Here is a 22,297-nt window from a genome sequence, read left to right as displayed (position 1 = left end):
TGGATATCATCTCTAAAATGTGGTGTGTAAAGATGAGCTCTAATTTCTGGAGTGTGAAGAGAAAAACTTTTAATTTAATGATTTCTGTCTACTCTTACAATCCTAACAATAGTTATACTATAAGATGGAATTACTATCCTCTAAGTCATTTAACAACAAACATATTTTTGAAAATTAATGTTTTTGGTATAAAAATATTACTTAGAATCCTAATTTATTGAACATTTATCAGTCTTGTAGTTTATTTCCTTCAGCCAATGGATTCAGAGCTTCATTATATTAATTCTTGACAACAGCAATGGAAAAATGTGTCAGTTGTTCTCAACATAAATCAGTCTATTTTTAATTTTTTGTTGCGAAAATACATTTACATAGTAATTTTTGTTTGATACAGAAAACTGTTTATCATTGTTTTTTGATGTGAGATTTTTGGCAGATATATGGATCTGCAAGTTTTTTTGACTCAGACTGATATCTATGTATCTACAGTTTATTTTAATCTCATACGTCTGAAAGACCAAGTATTTTTTCTTTATTTAAAAATACAAGTTCTTTATTTAATTGTTTGTAGAATCCTTGAAAATGCTTAAAATTACTATTTTCAATAAAATATACTAAAAATACAAAATCAACATTTTTTGGGAAGCTCGACCACCCAGCAAACATTATTTTATTTCGGTAATATTCGGCAAACGTATCACAGAATTCGTAATTTGTGAATGATTCAAATTTCCCTCCATTCGTGTTAGTTTATGATCATCGACTTTAAATAAAATGGGTTCAAGCTATACTCCATTTCTTACACTTTCCATAATGCGCATATTTATGATCAGGTAATCAGTATCATTGTAGGTGTCTCATTCCATTTCTTTATCTCATATCAAGATCCATGAATGTTTGAGGAAGACACTGGAAATTTATTAATATTCTATTGATTATGTAGGAGATAAATTTGAGCCTGGTAGAAGTATATTAGATATATTGTTATATTTTTTGATTTTTCACAGTACAAGCCAACTTCAACTGAGGTTGTCCTACTCACTATCCTGTGTCTCTGGCACTTCATTTCGACTATATTGGTGTTTGATAACATCTGACAGTCCCTACTTCCCTAGAGAACAATTCTTAGATTAGGGAAGGGAGAGGATACCACACATTTATATCTGGCAGTGTTTTTCTTTTGTTACCAAAACTTATCAGTCCACCATTTTATTTGTGAAAATCAAAGCGGATACACGATATAAATCTATAGTTGTTTTATAACTGAAAAGTTTTATTATTCGAGGGTATTTTACAATTATTATAATGATAAAGTGTTGTGCTTTCGGCTGTAAAAGTCACAGCCAGAAATATCGTTTAACAGGTAATTAATTGAAGTATGCATCCTTCGAAAATTATTTGAGCTGTGACAAGGATATATTATACCTACTAAATATATGAAGATATTAAATCTACTTTCATTTGTTATTGCAATAATTTTAACTCAAAACTTTTATATTTATTTTGTGGTATTAACGAAGTATACCAGAGGCGTAGATGATGTATTCTATAATAAATTTTTTGTGGAATATATATATATATATATATATATATATATATATATATATATATATATATATATATATATATATATATTCCACAAATATTACTGGGTGTTTCAAATTAAATGTGCACTATTGCTAACTTTTTTAATATTCTAGATACGAAGTCGGTTAATTTGGCAAAGTAGTAGTATTTTACACGCTGATTGAGATGGTGAAATCAGTAAAACAATTGCTTATGCCGTTTTCGAGTAAATCAGAAAAATAGAATATTTTTTAATGGAACACCCTATATATTTCTGGCTCAAACTTTTCCAAATAATTTGCAGAATATAAAAGCTCCTATACAATATTAATATTTATCCTTTTGACAAGTTAACGGTGTACGTCAAACAAAAAACATCATTTCATGCATCAGAGGATTACACTGCTGTCAACAAACATGTAATTTGTATCAGTCTTTGTGGATTAAGATTTAAAACCATAAGTATAAAATGGTGTTTACGCATTTAGAGAAATGCAATATGTTAAATATGTAGAATATTTGTAGAAAAAATAGTTTTCAAGCATTGGAACCGTATGGTCAAAAGAAAATTCAGAAATAACGAAATTGTTTTTGTAAAGGTGAGAACTAACAAACAATTCATAATAAGTGAACAAGTAGAAGTAAATGTGTTGGCATATTTTGAAGCCTACAAAAATGGTTCAACCAGATATTTGGCAAGGGATAGTGGTTTAGGTTTATCTACAATTTGGAGAAACATTACTACCCGGTAATAATGAAAGAAGATTGATCTTTTCTCAATGATTTGTAAATATGTGTAATCAGAATTTTTTAAAATCTATTTTATGGACCGACAAAGCAAATTTTTCAAATAGGGGTATGTTTAATCGTAAGAATATGCACTATTGGTGTCGAGAAAATTTATTTATTGCTCATCCAAGAAATCCACAAAGACAATTCAGTATTAATATATGGTGTGGTTTAATTGGCAGCAAAATAGTTGGGCCAGTTTTTTATGAATGTACTTTGACAGGCAGGAGATACGTTGATATGCTATCAGAGGTACTGGAAGTATATTTGGATGATCTCAATTTAGAAACACGTAACCAAATTTATTTTCAACAAGATGGAGCTCCTCCCCTTCAGGTACGCGAAGTCAGAATATTGTTGGAAAGACTTTTGGGTGGATTGCTACAAATGGTCCTACACGTTGGCCTCCTAGATCTCCTGACATAATTCCGCTAGACTTTTACTTTTGGGGTTATGTCAAGAACGAGGTCTATAAAAGAAGATATACGAATCTGGCCGAACTTCAAGATAGTATCATTATAGTATCCATCGACGGCAGAACCGTGTTAAAAGCTACGCAACGTGTAATAAAGAATACTCAGAAATTTATTGAAAGAAACGGCGATATTTTTGCACATTTAATCTAATTTGTATTTGTTTTTTATACTGTAATAAAATATTTAGATTATACTTGAGTTTTATCTCAGCAAACTTGTTAAAAACATAAATATCCACAACTTTTAATAAAATCGAATTTAAAAATAAAGTTATCGGAACATCGTCGCGTTCGACAAATAGCTGCTATTTCTAACCTAAAATTTTGTCTTTTTTATGAAGTAGTTATAAATAATTTTTATTTTTTTCCTTGATAAATCATGAGGGTTAACTATAGGTTTCATTAAACACGACTTTCTTTGAAACTCCAATATCGTCCTCATGAGAAAACTAAATCTTTTGAATTTAGACATCGTATACTAATCAAAAATAGAATATAATTTAAAAAAACTGAAAAATGCGCTTTTAAAGCACATCAAACTAAAAAAATAAAAACATTCTTTAAATAAGCTTAAAACAATAATGAATGAGAATACTCTTAGTTTGATTTATTGTCAAAAATAAAATTTTTCTTTGAGTTTCAGTTAATATTATTGTGAATCTCCTACAGAGAGTGCACGGATGTAAATTCTCGAAAAACATTAAAAGATTTAAGTTGTTGGATTCTAAAGTAATACTGCTGAAGATAGTATACTAAATTTCCAATAGAGGGCAGACATGTAAAATTTGGTGAGAAACAAAATGTCTCACAAGAAAAGTTGATTTTATTAAAATCGCCGTTCCTAGACTTCCCTAATAATGTATATTTTTACTCTTAAAAATATTTTATATTAGATATATTTCATTTTAACATTATTTGAATCTTACAGCGTTCCTAAAAATTTAGAAAGTAGAAAGACGTAGATAATATATATGAAAATTGGGAACCAACAGTAAATTATCCAATATGTTCAAAGTATTTTGATCAAATGTGGTTCTACCTAATGAGACAGCCCAATCCAGTTCTTCTAAACTGCCTTAATATTTGTAAGTAACTACTTTTAAAACAATTCTAATACGAAATGTATTGCACTGAGGACTCAATAAGAATGTATGTTGAAATCAATAGAACTTCACATTTCAGGCTCCCAAATAAAAATTATCTTTTGCTCCAGAGCCTGGATCTTCAATAGCTCCCTCAACTGTAGTCATATACCCAAAAATCATTTGAGGAGAAAGCTCTTCCGTGAGGAAATCCGAAAAACAGAAAAATCGTGATAGTTTAGAATACTTGAATAATCATTAAAGTGCTACAAAATATAAATAACTACTTTGAAAGATATTATTGAAGAACTTTACAAAAGAATATTAGAAAAGGAGATGCTATTGAGCAGTTATGTACTAAAAATACAACAGAAATGGTTTAGAGTTAGTCCACTTTGGTGTTCGTTGCCATGTTCCCAATAAGGAAAGAATATATATACCTTGTTTAAATTGTGACAGAAATATTCTATTTCATGAGAAAATGTGTATTTTTATTCGCTCAATTTCCAATCGAAGAAATACAGGTAAAAACATAGATAATCAAATTAATCTGGAACAATTAGGATACAGGTATTAATTAGGACAATAAAACAATATCTAATATAATTTCATCTCCTTAAGTACAAAGTAAAGTTATGGGTCTCTATTTTTTTTAACAAATAAACGTTTTACAGTATATCAGAACTATTAATTACATTGTGACTAGAGAAAGAAACGATCATCGGTTCTATTAGATTATCCACAACCTTATCTTGATCATTTCATCTTATTTTTTTATGACATGTGCAACATAATTTTGTTAGTAAATGTTTGTGTCACTTTCCAAGTCTCGCATTAGAAGATCCTTCACATCATTTATGTTAAAAGTAGTCTTTTTGGTAGTCACTTCATTTTCCACTTGAGTCGAAATCAATTCTATAGGATTTAATTCACAATGATATGGTGTAAATCTAGGTACAATTTTATTACTTTTCTGTGCCATTTCATCTGTAACATATGAATAATAATAAATAATAATTTTTTGCCAAAAAAATTACAATATTCATTCATTTTTATTTTACAATAATTTGAAGTATAAAAAGAACAATGAAAAGGAAATAAAACGTTGTTGGCCCATTTACATTTAGAAATATTTTAACTGTGGTATAACTTTGCAATACTCAATAATAAAAAATCAAAAGAAACTAAATATTGCGCATGGGATTATCTTCTGTTTATTTTAGTATCTATGTAAAATGTATTAGGTAAGTAAATAAAAACCTATCTGCATTTAAGAGAAGTTTTCTAAACACACTTTTAATAAAGTCTACAGAATGAATAATTTTTGAATATATCTTATACATTTCAGGCAAATAATTAAATAGTTTTGCTGCAAATTAGTAACAACATCTTTGACTAAAAGACTTATTTGATCATATAGTTTGTAGGTCAGAACTACTTTTTGTTTTCGTATTTTAGTTATAGTCAATATTATGTAGCATGGTAGAATGTGTTTATTTTCGTATAGATTATTAAATGATATCACATAGATAATACCTAAGTATCTGTTAATATTCTTTAACAAGTTGTGATTATATTACTAAATTCATCGCTAATAACAAACATGGTTGTTGCGAAATACTTGAAAAAAATTATATATACATATGTAATATATATATATATATATATATATATATATATATATATATATATATATATATATATATATATATATATATAAATTGAACTTATATCTAGCAGGTTCCCTTATATGTTTAAATAAAGATAAAAGAACTGACCTGATAAATAAAAACAAAAAGGATCATGTGTCAGAAAATAGTTGAAGTGATGAATTTAAAGGGTTACAACATAATATTGATACAGGAGGCAGAAAATAAATACAAATCATTAGAAAGATCTTATAAAAATGTAATGACTCGATAACAAACAGGCAGAAATAGAATATCATGACCCTATTAGACGTATGTACTAAATAAAATATTAGTATATATGAACAATTGTTTAACTTCAAAATATTTTGATTTTTATCACAGAACTACTAGGTCAAAAACATAGTATAGAACCTTTAATTTGATCAGGAAAGAAAAGTACAAAATTAAGAAATTACTTTGTAAGTATTAAAAGAAAGACATTTAAACAAGCAATATTTTACAGCATATTAATTGTTACATTAAATAATTACAGTCAATATAAAGATTGATATATGTTTCTTTATATAATAAAATTATTAGACCTACAAGAAATTACATACATACACAACAATATTAAAGTACAAGAAACAGAACTGCTTTGCATAATATAGCATAGTTTTATGTATATTTTACTAAAAATAAATGTTTTTTTATAGATATAAATTTAATGTACTTCTCTTTTTAATTTATATAAAATAACACATTGGTGAAAATTTATTTTGAATTTTTATTATCAGGTTAATTGAAGACATAATTGATCTCATTTTCATGTCTGTTTCATAATCTTTTTCAATGAAATTTCTACCTGTATTTTCTATCTATTTTGATGTGCTGTACTCTTGTAACTTTTCCATAAACTGGATGTATTATTAACTCATTGTTTTCTTCATTTCTTTAAACGTTTGCACTAGATCTTCGTTATCCGACGAATGTAAAATATCAAAAAGTACTAAATCCTTTTCCATTATTGTTATTACTACGAGGCCTTAATCACATCAGAAAACCTCAAATACAAAAATCAAAAAATGCTCCCTTGCTATCTGAACTATATCGTTCTTTGTATCCTATCAAATTAATTTTATATCCACGTTGTTTATCGGGATTATAGAAAAAACGTCTCGCGTGGTTATATCATTGGAAAGCCTGTAAATATTCCAAAATTTTCGGTACATACGTGGAGGTATAAATAGATGCTAACTTTAATCGAGTTGTGATCGCATTTCGGATGATTTTTTAAAATTTCCACAGCTCTAGATGAACAATCGTACGCTATAACATCGAAATTCAACTTTTCCTCTAGTAATGGGAATATAAAATTCCCAATGCCACACCCTATTTCAAATAAAATCCTTCTCGATGTTCCACCGTCGTTTATTAGATCTTGATACTCTCGTGGTCCAATGACGATCTTTGAAAAATTTATTTTCGTTCCTTTTATAAAATAAATCCCAATGTTTTCGAGCTTCTAATTCAAGCATTTTTGCTTTATGTTCACTAATTAAATGACTATTTTGAATTTCAAGTTTTTCTTTATCCGCAGGGGATAACGTTTTTGAATGTTCCGAAAAATCATCCTCCTCCATTGATTCCTTGAAAAATATTTAGTATATAAACTAGATGATAATATAAAAAGCAATATTCAATCATATTAAAAGATACCGATGATCAAAGAGATAGATAAAGATTAAACTCACGAACTTTACTCTTCGACATATGCTTTGAAAATGATTATACTAATAAGTAATAATAGTACTACAAAGGTAAGACCCTAACTGTCATATGTCAACAGTGTATGAAATAAAGCAAAACAAACATAACTATATGTTCATGTTAAAACACATTTTTCATGAAAATTATATAAAATTATGCATGTTTATTTAATCAAACAATATAAAACCTTTTAGTATATATATGGAATAAAATAAAAAGGGTGAATTTGTAAATATTATGATTGTGGATAAAGTAGATCCGAGTAGTGGAATAAACACTAAACAAAAAAAGAAGAAAAATGTTTCTAAATTGTTTTGTGATCTTATAGAATTGAAAACAGGTTTAGTTATGGCGAATGAGTTAAATTAGGCATTTTAATTGAATAAAACAATAACATTTCAATGATAAATACAAATATTGAAGAGAAGAGTTCGCAAGTGTTCGTAGCTGTCAAATGAAATCTGATTTTGATTAATGACATTTGACAATAAATAAGAAAAGAAGAAAAATGTGGCACGTTTAATAAAATTAATACTTAATGAAAAAGTTTTGAATATTTATAAATGAATGAAAATTACTTAGATAGTGTGAGGCAGTCGCTTTACGATCGTATGAATTACAGAAAAGATTCAAACGAAGAGGAATTACAAATAAAATCGAAAACGAATTACAAATAAAATCGAAAACGAATCGAATACATTATGGAGGTCATTTTTTGAAAAGTAAATCGAAAAAAAATGTAAAGTTAAACAACACTGAAAGTGAAGATTTGTTCGAAGTATCTGATAAACATGGTGCTAAAAAGAAAAAAAAAAGGTCAGAAAAAATACTATTATAGATTTCAATTTATCACCTTCAACGTCGGAAAATTCCGTTGTTTCTAAAAAAAAAAAATTAAAATCGGTTCAAAAAAACGGAGAAAAGCAACAAAAACCGAATTTGATTCAGATGAAAGTTTCGATTTTAATACATACTGTAGTTCAAGAAAGCATAGTTTTAATGAATCCTTAATAGAACCACATAGTGGAATAGATTATGAATTTCCAAAATCTAGTAAAACTCGTGGAAAAATAAATAGTAAAAAGGTAAACGAGAAAAAGAACGCGAAAAAAATTGAAAAAATTATCAAGTCTACTAAATTGATTAAAAACAAAAAAAAAGATTCTACTGATTTTTGTATAGAAAATAATGATGGGGCTTGTACAAGTAATTTAATGTTACTAAATGAACCGATTGAGATTGTGGAATCACCTGAAATGATACAAAATGAAGTACAAGAAACACCAAAAGCAAATTTTTTATGTTGTGATAGCAAAGAAAAGAAAATAATGATTCTTGACGAAAACCACTCAATTGCATGTTACGGTTTCTGTTTATTAAAAGTTTTACATGGAAATTTGGAAATTTCGGGTTATAATTTGCCAAAAAACCGCGAAATTCCCTTATTTTCTCCACAAGGATCCTCCCTGTTAGTTATTACAAACATCACAGATGAAAAATCAAATGATACTATAGAAAACATTGCAAAAACACTGGATAAAGTGAATTATCTCAAAGATATACAAATTAAGGAGACTACTGCGGTTTTTATTTGCACAAAAGTAAAATATTACAATATAGAATTTATAGAAAACCATATATCTCAACACATATTCCCTAAATTAGATAATTTGATTTCATCCCGAATTATATTTGATCCTAAAGAACAGTTCAATGTTATTAATATCAACCCTGATTGGGCGAATATCGTCGATTCAGTAACTACCCTAACGAAATTGCTTATAGTTGGTGGTAAAGGTGTTGGAAAAAGTACGTTTTTACGTTATACTGTAAACAAGCTTCTAACTAGATTTGATAGAATAAACATCATCGATTTGGACCCTGGACAATCGGAATTCAATCTACCAGGATGTATTTCTATTGTAAATATTACAGAACCCGTTCTAGGACCTAATTACACCCATCTTCAACAACCGGAAAGGTAAATTAATAATTTGGGTAACTTTGTAATGTCGTTTTTTTTTGGTTTTACAAAAAAATACTGGGTGTTTTATGATATTCCAAAAATTAGAAATTTATTGAAAATTGTAACTGATTTTTCATAGCTTTTAATGAGATTTCACCAAAAATTGAAAAGTGAATAATTCAATTGTGTTTATTTTTAATTAATTCCACCAAAAGCTAAAAAATTATTAACTTTATTCTCGTATTTTTAGTGAAATTCCACCTAAAATTTAAAAAAAAATGATAATTCAATAGGTTTTTATTATTATTTTAATGAAATCCACCAAAAATCAAAGAATTAGTAAAAATTCAATCAATTTTCATTGTTTCCATGACATCCCACCAAAAATTATTAAAATTTAGTGATATTCCACCAAAAATTGAGAAGTAAATGATATTTCGAATTGTGTTTATCATTATTTTAGTGAAATTACGCCAAAAACCGAGAAATATGTAAAAATTCAAATTAACAGCTACAACTATTTAAGTAAAATTCCACGAAAAACTGAAAAAATATTGAAAATTCAATTAATGTCATCTATTTTAACAAAATCCTCCAAAATAGACCTGTCATCCGTAATTTATAATAATCTGTACGAAAAAAACAAACTTAAAAAAAAAGATGATTTTTCATGTTTTTACATCTTAAAATAAATCACATACTAATAATTTCATTAAATCGAACATAAACTGAAATTTGAGCAGCGTTTCTTAATTTTTGGTCGAATATCATGAAAACTACAAAACAAAATTGAATTTTCAATAATTTTTCAATTTTTAGTGGAATGTCATGAAATGATAAAAAACAAAATAAATAATTTTTTTTGCAAAATGCACGTTTTTTAATGTAGATTAACAAAAAAATATATGGACATCATTTGATGTTTTGCAAAAAAAATTAGGAACGATTAATTATATATAAAATCATATGGAATCTTAAAGTAATATGTGTCCCATATATTTTTCCATGAATCCATAAAGTTATAAAAAAATTATTGAAATCGGATATTTTGAAACCAAAAAAAAACGAAGTTACGAAATTTGGATCGAAATTAATAAAATGTTCCAGATCGTATCTATCTAACATCAACATCGGACATAACCCGAAAAATTACATAAAATGCATCAAACTATTAATGGAAAATGTAGTACAAGATGCACCTATAGTGATTAACTACATGGGATTCGTACACGGTATAGGGATAAACATAGTTTCGTCCGCTATAACCTTCATCAGACCAACCGACGTAGTACAACTAGATAGTGTCAGTGGTAAAAAAAATTTTATAACCGACATTAACCCTCGAAGTGTACAAGCGCATTGTGGTTTATTCGGTGGGGATTCCACGGGGTTGGATTTCAAAACTTTCAAAATAAACTCGTCGTCGGATGGTATCAGCGGATGGTCACTGGAACCTAGACAAGTACGGGATATGTGCGTTTTGTCTTACTTCGGAAAACTAATTAACCAACAAACCGATTGTTTAACTAACGAAAATGTTCCTGTTTACAAGTAAGTATTGAAATTTCATTCTGATTTTATCGATTTTTCCTTTTTTTTCTATTTTAGAATAAGTTTATCGAATATAAAAATCATTGATGGTCAAGGAAACGAGATACCTGCGGCTACCGTTAACGCGAATCTCGTCACTTTATCAACCCAAATACAAAATAATGAATTTTTCGAAATAGTCGGTTACGGTATTGTTAAAGGTATCGATAATAAAACGAAAATTTTATATTTAATAACCCCGGAAACGTTCGATGTATTAAAAAATGTTTTTTATATTGTACTTACCAGTTTATATTTACCACCTTCTGTTTACATGACCTCCAAAGATGATAATGGGTGTATACCTTACGTAATGGACGGGGAATACGAGTCGTTAGGACGAATTACCAAACGATCTTACATACCATTCAATAAAAAATAAATGTAAAATCTTTATCGACATATTTTTTTATTATGTGTTAAATAAATATTAAAATTTCATCATGAAATTTCATTTTTTTTAATGTCTCATCAACTACAAGGTTATTAGCGACATGTCAGTTGTTCATAATTCATCATACAGTTGAGTGTCTTTTAGATATTTGATTAAGTCTGCGGTACTACAATTATTGTTGCTTCGTTGCTATCTGCTGCTTCTTTGGCACATTTATCTGCTTTTTCATTTCCTGGGATTCCTCTGTGTGATGGGACCCAAATAATTGATACATTTGCTTTGGTTTGGTGGATAAGGTGTAGTTGAGTTTTAATAAGGATACCTATAGAGTGTTTGGGAAAGAGTTGTTGGATGGTTTGTATCGAGCTCATGGAGTCTGTGATTATGGCTATTCTATTGTATTGATTTCTTCTAGCGATGATTAGTGCCTGTAATATGGCATAGAGTTCTCCAGTGTGGACGCTGTTATGTGAAGATAGTTTAAATATGTGTATTTCGTTTTCTATTACTGCGGCTCCTAGGCCATTAGGTGTTTTGGAAGCGTCGGTGTACGGAAAATGGTATTCTTTTTCCGTTAAGAGTACGGAACGATTGTGTTATTAGAGAACGGTTTGTTTCTTCTTTTTTTAAGGGGTTCATGTCGACGTTGATGGTGGGAATAGGGAGGGGGAATATTGGTATTGGCGAATTTTTTCATAAAACGGAATATTTGTTTGTTTTCGAATAGGTGTTTGACGCGATCTGTGTTAATTTTTTTATTAATAGGGTTATTTTTATTTGACAAGACTGATGTTGCATAGTTCATACTTAGTTGAATTCTTCGGAGTCGGAGGGGTGCTATTCCGGTGAGACAGTAAAGGCATTCGATCAGTGTTGTTCGGAATGAACCGGTAGCGATTCTCAGTGAAGTACTTTGCAATGTGTCAAGTTGTTTAATATATGTTTTTTCACATGATGCATAGGCGATTGAGCCTTAGTCGATTCTTGATCTTATGAGTGTCTTATATAGGTTGGTCAAACATCTAGAATCGGCGCCCCATTTATGGCTGGCTATTGTTTTTAATAAATTGATGCCGTTTTGGCAGACTTTCTTGAGGTGATTAATGTGTTGTTTCCAAGTAAATTTTTTATCGAAGATAATGCCCAGAAACTCAATGCTTTCCACAAATTCCAAATTTTTACCTTTCAAGGTCAGTACGGGCGTTTCTTGTATATATTTTCTGGAGAAGTTAATACACTTTGTTTTGGTTTCGGAGAATTTCAATCCGCTATTGTTAGACCAGTTGTTTAATTCGTTTAGTGCAGTTTGTATATGTGTTTGAATAGTAGTCAGGATTTTACCTTTTGCAAACAGTATCAGGTCATCGGCATACAATCTTTCTTTGACTAACGGAGAGCATCTATAGAGTATATCGGAGATCGCAATAAGAAAGAGGGTGGAGCTTGTTGTGGACCCTTGTGGTATCCCATTCTTTTGTATTTTTTTAACAGAGAGGTTTGAGTCTATTCTTACTTGGAAGTATCTATCCGTGAGAAAATTGTTGATGAAGTGTCAAATGTTTCCTCTTAGGCCCCAATGATGTAATTTTGAGATTATGTTGGGTCTCCAAACCATGTCGTACGCTTTAGAGATATCGATGAATACTGCTATGCATTCTTGTTTATTGGCCAGTCCTTCGCTTATTTCAGATTCGAGATCTATCAGGTTATCGGCTGTGCATCTGTTTTGGCGAAATCCGCTATGCTCTGGAATTAAATCGTTCTGTTCTAGTACCCAGAGAAGTCTACGATTGATCATTTTTTTCATGATTTTGCATAAAACGTTGGTTAAGGATATTGGTCGATATGAGTCTGGGTTGGTTCTCGTTTTGTCAGGTTTCAAAAAAGGTATTATCACAGCTTCGCGCCAACCTGAAGGGAAGACTTTATTGATCCAAATGTAGTTTTATAGTTTTAATAAGTATTCTTTGGTGGTGATGGAAAGTTTTTGTAGGAATATAACAGGTATTTGGTCTGGACCAGGAGCTGTCAGTTTTTGTGATTTCAGAGCTTCGTGTAGTTCTGTTTTGTTGAAAGGGTAATGGATGGGATTTGTTTCAGTTTCAGGAAAATCTATTAATTTTTCTTTCTTGATATCTATTGTAGTTTGTATGAATGTTGGGTCATAGTTTGAATCGCTAGAGTTATGTTCGTAATGTGAGGCTAATGTTTCTGCTATTTCACTTGGTTTTGTGATAAGGGTGTTATTTGTGGCTAAGAATGAAATTCTTGGATGTTGTTTATTTCCTGTCATCTTTCGGATATTTTGCCAAACTAAGGATGATGGGATTGAGGATGTTATTGTAGACACGAATTTAGTCCATAATTCGCGCCTACTCTTTTTCATAATGTATCTTGCTTGAGCTCTTTGTTTTTTATATTCGATTAAATTTTCTGTTGTGTTGTGTCGTTTATACTTGTTAAAAGAGTGTTTATATGTTCTGATTGCGTTTTGACAATCTTTGTTCCACCAAGGTAAGGGTTTGTGGTTTACTAATGATTTACAATATCCTATGTGTGTTTTTGCTGCTTCTATAATAGTGGATGTGAAGGTTTCCTACGTTTGTGCTTGACGTGTCTTCTGTACTGTTAAACTAAGTGTTTCGCTAAATTTTGTCCAATTGGCATTTTTTAGGTTCCATTTTAGGTTTGATAAACTATTATTCTCCGGGTAATTAGATGAATATGAGATCCTTATGGGAAAATGGTCGCTTCCAAATAGATATGGTATTACATCCCAGGTTAATGTAGGTGCTAAGGCTGGTTCGCACAAAGAGATGTCTATGGCTGATTTGGTTCCTGTATGTATGTCGAGCCTTGTTGGTCTTCCGTCGTTCAAGATGTTGAGATTTAGAGAGGTTGTCATGTTTTCTATCGATTTTCCTTTGGCTGTAATGTGGTTCGATCCCCATGGGGGGTTGTGGGCGTTAAAGTCGCCTAAGATTAATCGAGGATTCGGAATAATTTTTATAACTTGTTCTAATTCTGATATATCGACGCTTTGGTCTGGAGGTATGTATAGACATGATATCATATATATTCTTCGTGGTGTATCTATTGCTACGGTTATCAATTCTAAGTTGTTTACGGTTGAATTGATTTTATTGTGGACATATATTGCTACACCCCCAGATGCTTTCCTATTATTTGTCCGGTTTTTGTGGAAACAGGCATAGTTTTTTAAGTTATAATGATGTTGATCTTTGAAATTTGTTTCTTGTAAGCATATTATGCTGGGTGACAGTTCATCAAGCAGTAGGTTTTTAAGCATTTCGAATCCTTTGTAGAATCCTCTCAAGTTCCACTGTAGAATTGATTCAGCCTTAGACATTATTCCTGAGATGATTCGATTGACGTTTCGGAGTAATCTTCGATTTCTTGTACGATGGATAATGGGTGTAGGTTTAGTTGTCCCATATTTTTTTCCTGATCCTTGTACTGATGCTTTTCATTCTTTTGTTTCTATAATATGGATGTAGGTTTGAGAGAAGTTTTAGAAAGCCTTTTGTGTCTTCTGTATATGTTTTTGATATACTCAGTGGGTCTTTTGATCCTATTGCGTTTTCGAAGAAATCGACTGTTTCCGCGTAACTTAAAATTTGCGTTTCTTCTTCGAATAATGGTTGTACTGACTCCATTAGTTTATTGTAATCACTTTTTTGTGTGTCCGTTTTGTTATCTCTTACTTGTCTTGTCTTTTGCTTGGTTGTTTATATTTGTTGGATTAGTTAACGTCGAGTTGGTGGAGAGTGGTGTATTGGTTGTTTGATTAGAGATGTTTGTTGAGCTTGACGTAATGGGTTCTATTTTTGATGGTGTTCTATTAGGTGTAATGTTTGTTGCTGCATTTTGGCAATTATTAGAGTTATGTCCTGGGTCGTTGCATATAGAGCATGAATGGCTATCATGTGATAGAAAGATTCGGTATGGAGTGTTTTCGAAGTTGATAAGAATTGAGATTGGTATTGGTATTTCCGTGGGAGACATGTAAGTGATATGGCGAAAACTTAGAATGTGTTTAAATTTCGGATTAGATGTACCAATTTTGAGGAATGTGATTGAAGAAGACAGGTGAAGGCCTAATTGTTTAAGTTCTTGTTCGATAATTTGGTGAGATATAGTTGGGCAGACGTTGGACAAAAGCAATCTTTTGGAAGGTGTTACAAGTCTATGTATAGGAAGAATCTCGTTATTGACTTTAATCTTTCCATTGCATATTGTTAGGAGCTCGTCTACTTCTTCTTTTGTTGATAGGTATACGCATATTCTATTGTTGGTTATTCTTGATGAAAATATGATTTTATTGGGGTTGATGATAGCGCCTATGGCTATTAGGTATTCTTCTAGTTTTACTCCGTTTAGGGAGCTAATTACTATTGCTTGATGTTTTGTTGGAAAATTTGTTTTTTGTTGTTTAATAATTGATGAGTAAGTTTGTTAGGGGTTGTTTGGTGGGGTAGTATAATGATAGTTTGTGTTCTTTTCATCTATCTTCTTTCGTTTTGATTACCTTATTTTGTACTTAAACCGGTACTGTTAAAACTATCGAGTTTGATTTATACTGTTGTACAAATGTTAAATTCGTTGTTATGATGATTTGAGATTTGCTTACTTTGATGTGGATATATGAGGTTGTCGATTTTCACTAGTGTTTGTAATTTTTCACTATCACTAAGAAGAAAAATGTGGCACGTTTAATAAAATTAATACTTAAATGAAAAAGTTTTGAATATTTATAAATGAATGAAAATTATTTAGATAGTGTGAGGCAGTCGCTTTACGATCGTATGAATTACAGAAAAGATTCAAACGAAGAGGAATTACAAATAAAATCGAAAACGAAGCGAATACATTATGGAGGTCATTTTTTGAAAAGTAAATCGAAAAAAAATGTATCTGATAAACATGGTACTAAAAAGAAAAAAAAGGTCAGAAAAAATACTATTATAGATTTCAATTTATCACCTTCAACGTCGGAAAATTCCGTTGTTTCTAAAAAAAAAAAATTAAAATCGGTTCAAAAAAACGGAGAAAAGCAACAAAAACCGAATTTGATTCAGATGAAAGTTTCGATTTTAATACATACTGTAGTTCAAGAAAGCATAGTTTTAATGAATCCTTAATAGAACCACATAGTGGAATAGATTATGAATTTCCGAAATCTAGTAAAACTCGTGGAAAAATAAACAGTAAAAAGGTAAACGAAAAAAAGAACGCGAAAAAACTTGAAAAAATTATCAAGTCTACTAAATTGATTAAAAAAACGCCTAACTTAATAAAAAAACTTAAAAAATTGTAGAATTGTCAGGTAATTGAAAAATTATTTATTCGGAGATTTCAGAATTTCAGAAATCAATTATGCTTTTTTCAGAGTATTGCCGAAATGTTCGTTTTATATCCAAAAAAATAATTTTTCACTTTACTGAAAATTCCACGTTGTTTATGTAATTTACATACCTAAAAGAAACGAATAATGTTCTATGTTATATTTATTTGAAAATAAAGTAAAATATTATTTACAAAATTTGTCATACAGAGCAGCCACATGCTAGCAGACGATATGTTTACATCGATATTGATTGGTTGCATCATCGATTACACAGAGCAATTCATTAGTCAGCTGATTGTCTTTGCAAAAAAATTTAAATTAGCGCTAGCAGCGTCAACTAACTACCTTGTCTAAGAAGTAAACAAAACTCGGTTCCAGATCTACCATTTGAGTGTCACACCTTGCTTTGGCTTCTCTGACTCGCATCTCTCAACGCTTCCCTGTTGCGATCTTCAGCAAACTGTAGTTAACAGTGCGTGCTTATAACAGTTACACGGTTTTATTGTATTTCTAGAAAGTATACACTTTGTTAAAGATATTATTTGAAATTCGTTTTTTTATCCATCATGTCAAATAGTAAAAGAAGAAAATTAGGTGATGAAAACAGAACATTTAATGTAGAATAGGTGTTAGATTTTTTCTTTACTGCTGAGAAAGATAAAATGATGGGTTTGTTGTGCAATACAGTTTTAAGTACTTTGAAAAAACCGAATGCAAATAAACACTACATGACTCGTAAAGAATATAAATATTTCGCTTTAGAAGGTGATTCACGAAAAGCTGCTCTTCAAAAGTTGAAAAATGAGAAGCATCATCAGCAGGCATCTTTTAGTGTCTTTGTAAATCAAAATTACGCTGCAGTTACTGTTACGTATAAAATATCACACATACTTGGAAAAAGGGGTAAACAATTTAGTGACATTGTTGAAGCAGTGAGTATGCTAGATCCAAGAAATGTCGACAAATACAAACAATTACCTATTTCCAGAAGAACTGTAACAGATTGACAGCACGAATAGAGCAACTTCATACAATTATACAATATGAAGATGTTTATTTTTCAATTGCTTCAGATGAAAGCACTGATAAAACAGATTCGACACAAGTTTTATATTTTATTCGTGTTATAACTGAAGATTTTCAATGTTACGAAGAACTACTTGCGTTGGGTACACTAACTGGAAGCACTCGCGGAGCCGATATTTTCGAAAACTTTAAAGAAGTATGTAATAAATTACAATTGAATGTTAGTAATTTAGTCAGTGTCTGCACCGATGGCGCACCTTCCATGAGAGGCCAAAAAGAAGGATTCGTTGCTTTGTTCAAAAAGGAAAACTTAAACTTGAAAAAATTGATATCGTTTCACTGCATTTTGCATCAGCAAAATCTTTGAGCAAAATCTACCATTTTGCAAGACACTCTGGGTAGAACCATTGCCATTGTCGACTATATTTGCGTAAATGCAATGCGTCATCGTGAATTTCGGCAAATGCTCTCTTTAGACGAGGAAACGTATAGTATTGACCTACCATACTACTGCAAGGTTCGCTGGCTATCAACAGGTCAAGTTTGGATAAAAGTTTTGTCTTTACGACGACAAACTTTTATCGAGAACAAGGAAAACATTGTGATCTATCAGATGAAGTATTTCTCAGAAACCTTTCATTTTTGTCTGATATGATGACAAAACAAAACAATTTAAATATTTGCCTGCAAGGTGAAACGAGGTATATTTATGAAATGTGGCAAAAGATCCAAACGTTTAGAAAAAATTTATCATTTTTCAAAACATTGCTTTGTCGATCGGAAATATCTGCACAATACTTCCCGGAACTAGCTAAAATATTAAATGAGCAGAACTGTGAAAATAAAGAGTATACTAATAGATTTTCTGATTTTGACGAGCACACTCCTGCTATGAAACTGGCATTTGAACCACATTTAATAGATATATCCGAGGCTCCTGCAGAACTACATAGTTAATACAGTACAGTACAGAGTTAATTGATTTAGGGGAAGATAGTATCATCAAATCCCTTTTTAACGCTAAAAAGGATCCCATAGAAATCTGGAAAAATGCTGTTGAATATCCAATTAAAGCTAAGCTGTGTGTTACGAAGCTTGATCCAAATATACAATTACTGTCAAACAAAAAACAAAGCCAAATAAGGCAGTAACTTAGTGAATAAAAAAATTGTATCTTTGTATTTTTTTATATTATTTTATATGTATATTATATTTAGAATTTTGTAGTACTATATTTTATTTTTTCTATATAATGCAATAAATTGTTAAATCTATAGCAAAACTATAATAATTTCACAAAAGTCACTTTCTTAGATCAATCAGCTTATTATGCGGCCTCTTTTATTGCTGCCTAATTTAAATGTGGCCTCTAATGGTAAAAAGGTTCCCCACCTCTGGTATAATGCCATGTTGTTACAAAAATCTTCAGCCTTATCCATACCTTTTTCAGCTTTTGACTTTAGATCTGCTCATGTTTTATCATGGTACAAGATGACGGTATCGTCAGCAAAACTCAACATTTGGCTATAGTGAATAAGTTATTTATATATATTATGAAAAACAAAGGTCCTAAAATAGTTCCTTGTGGAACTCCTGTTTTAATTTTCATTTTTTCACTTATTTGGTTATTTTTACAGACCATCTTATCTCTTTTCAATAAATAACTTCGTATTAAATCTAGCGGCACTTCTCGTATTCCTATATCCTTCAAGGCACTGAGTAGCTGAAGGTGATTAACAGTATCAAATGCCTTGGCAAGATCTAGGAATACAGCTAGAGCTTTGATATTATTGTCTAAAAGTTATAAGTTTCTGTAGTCAAACAACCTATAGCATCAGAGGTGGATATTCCCTGTATAAAACCATATTGTTGGGAAGAAATTAATTTGTATTTATCTATAAAGGATGTTAGTTGTTTATGTAGAGCTTTTTCAAATATTTTATATAAAGCAGTAATTAAATATATTGGTCGATAATTCGTTAGATTTTTTTTGTCACCTTTTTTATATATTGGTATTAGAACGGATATTTTAAATTCATTTGGGCAAATACATTTTTCAAATATTTTGTTTTTGAACAAATTAATAAGTGGAGCAATTTTATTCTTCACATTTTTTAATATTTCCGTTTTAATCTTATCAAATCCGGGTGATTTATTTGTCTTTAAAGAGTTAATAATTAATTTTATTTCATTATCTGTTACAGGCGTCAGATAAAAGGATTTATTAGATATATTTCAACGAGGACTTGGAGTTTTTGGTTTACTCACATTTTTGGAATATTGTTCACCTATTTTCGTAAAAAATCTATTAAATAATTGTGCTTTTTGTGAAGTATCAGAAATTACTTCTTAGTATTTTGGAAAATTGTATCGGAAGTTACACGTAGAAAATTCTTGAAGGGCATTTTATAAAAACGCAATTGTATCAAATATTGTAAACACTGTATCAGCATTTATTTTATTATAAATAAGACTTTTGTAAACAACTTAATAATGTTTATAATTAGTTCGCTCTTGAGATTAATTGTATTCATTCAAATATTGTAAAATAAATTTCGAAAACCGAAATTTATAAGTCGGATAATGTTTTTATAATTTCTTCAGTAATTAGTTTAAATTTTTTTTTATATTCAATTTTTTAACATATTTTTTAGTAGTTGGAATAATATATAAATGATTTTTTTTTCAAATCAAGAGAAGGTAGCTTTATAATCGTGACAATTAAATCTATTACTGCTGCAATTAAGTTATTTTCTAAATGGTTATTTGTTTTAATTAGTATATGATCGATGCAACTACTGATTGCACACATAAAATCAAATTTGCCTTTTCCAGATTGATTTTCCAAACCTATAGACAATCCTTTAAAAAAACATCTATTTTGAAGTTTGTATCCAGCCAGGTTTTATCAAGTTAATGAATGGGTATCTGTTCTTGCATATACTCTTTGATGGATTTATTTACTTTTCAGACTAAATAAACATTTTTTTTGCTTTCTTTGACATTCAATTAGGAGTATTGAGTTTTACTTGAATATGGCTGAATTTGAGTGTGACTATTGTCAAAAGACCGTCTTGGAACATGAGACATATATACTCCAGTATAGTGAGGAGTGTCGCAGAAATTTTTGCATTAGTTGTACTGGACTGGACAAGACCGTAACAGAGTTGCTCTATCATCAAAAGTACCACAATATAAGGTTTTTCTGTTTGTGATTCTTTCACTCTAAAATATCAAGATATTTATAAATTAGGAATTAATTTCATGGACAATCATGATAGATATGCTTAAGTCCAGGTTCACGACTCACCAATGTTGTCAGAAGAAATAAATGATCTGAGATAAAGTATTAAACAAATGACACTTATGCTGGAAAAGTCTACTGTCAAGAATAAGACAAATATTAGCAATAGACTACAAACCGTAGAAAAGACGATATCAACGCAAAACCGACCATTCAAAAAACGAAAATACAATTGTTCTTTCATCTCCAGAAATTATCTCATCCTCACCTCATATAAACCCTGCATAGGAGGATTGGAATTCCGTGGTAGTGTCCAATATTCCGCTTCCATATACAGCAAATCAGCTTGCACACTACGCGAAAGAAAAACTAAGAACAAACGACTTAATACGATGCTTCCAATGCTAATAACTACGCATAGTTTGCAATCCGATTTTAAAATTTGGTGTACAAAAAAAATTAGTTGAAGTAACTCAAGGATATAACGCCACGAGAAACAAATACTGTGTTTAACAGTAAACTGAAATGGACAGTGTGAAGAAAGAATCTAGCTTTATTCGAAGACACTGAAGGAGGTCAAAACTGTTAAAATAGGTTCTGACAGGTAGACTATAGCTGCTTGTAAGTCTCAGAAGATAGAAGGGTCTAAAATAATTATAGAAAAAAATGCGAAGAGACGATTTCTCACATGTGGAATCATCGGATCCATATGTGAGAACTCGAGTTGGCTATCTAAAGGATATGGTTAACCTGGGCGTTCAACACGTTCTCGATCGCTACCGGTAGGTAGCAGTAGCCCTACAACCACTAAATGCGACCATTGATAAGCATAGCGTGATAGACAAAATGTTCTGTGTATTGTGTTTTTTTCTAAATAAAAGTTGTCACAAACAAGTGGATTAATTTATTGATAATACCTATTTTACATTTTTACTTAATGCTTTCGGTTACAGGTATTGGTTGTTCCTACATATTTCCTCCTAAATATAATGTTAGTTTAGATGCTTGATATCATCCTAATTTTTTAAAGTAAAATGAAACTATGTTGATATTTTACAATGTTTCTCATTGGAAATAATCATTGTGCTGTATGGTTACACTTTAAAATAAACAATCTTGTTCATCCATATTCGATTGTTTGGTATTTGGATTGATTTTTGGATCATAAATACTTGCTTAATATGATTTTTTAGAACAGAACCATTTCATATCTTTAAATCCATCGGAGTTCACTGACAACTACTCAATGTTTTGTGAATAATTTGGTAATTATATCAGGTATTTAATGGATCTGACATCGATAAGATTTTAAGTAAACAAGAATTAATTAGCCAAATATTTATCCATGTCCTCACCCGTTTATAGTTATTACTTTTGCTCTCCGAGAAACTACCTT

The 22,297-nt window shown here is 30.2% G+C and overlaps 1 protein-coding gene and 1 long non-coding RNA gene across 3 annotated transcripts; one reads left to right on the top strand and one right to left on the bottom strand.

Annotated features, from left to right (window-relative positions):
- Window positions 1-4,498: 4,498 nt before the first annotated feature.
- LOC130450873 (uncharacterized) lies at window positions 4,499-7,373 on the bottom strand. Its single transcript, XR_008910637.1, has 3 exons — window positions 7,298-7,373; window positions 6,409-7,192; window positions 4,499-4,899 (listed from the first exon to the last, which is right to left on the bottom strand). It is a non-coding gene; the product is annotated as an uncharacterized LOC130450873 (long non-coding RNA).
- Window positions 7,374-7,796: 423 nt separating this feature from the next.
- Window positions 7,797-22,287, top strand: LOC130450872 (polynucleotide 5'-hydroxyl-kinase NOL9-like). 2 transcript variants are annotated; one of them, XM_056789571.1, is made up of 3 exons: window positions 7,797-9,294; window positions 10,387-10,830; window positions 10,888-11,318. In XM_056789571.1, exons 1-3 carry the CDS (start codon window positions 8,528-8,530, stop codon window positions 11,249-11,251), a joined length of 1,575 nt encoding a protein of 524 aa, XP_056645549.1. In that variant the 5' UTR covers window positions 7,797-8,527; the 3' UTR covers window positions 11,252-11,318. The 2 variants fall into 2 exon arrangements, with proteins under 2 accessions (XP_056645549.1, XP_056645550.1); XM_056789572.1 differs by lacking the exon at window positions 10,888-11,318 and adding an exon at window positions 19,862-22,287 and having other exon boundaries at window positions 7,807-9,294.
- The last annotated feature ends 10 nt before the right edge of the window (window positions 22,288-22,297 follow it).

Source organism: Diorhabda sublineata, chromosome X (assembly GCF_026230105.1).
Source record: "Diorhabda sublineata isolate icDioSubl1.1 chromosome X, icDioSubl1.1, whole genome shotgun sequence".
In the NCBI taxonomy this organism is placed as follows: domain Eukaryota; kingdom Metazoa; phylum Arthropoda; class Insecta; order Coleoptera; family Chrysomelidae; genus Diorhabda; species Diorhabda sublineata.
The sequence above is the reverse complement of the archived record's forward strand: the minus strand, read 5'-3'. Positions and strand labels throughout refer to the sequence as shown.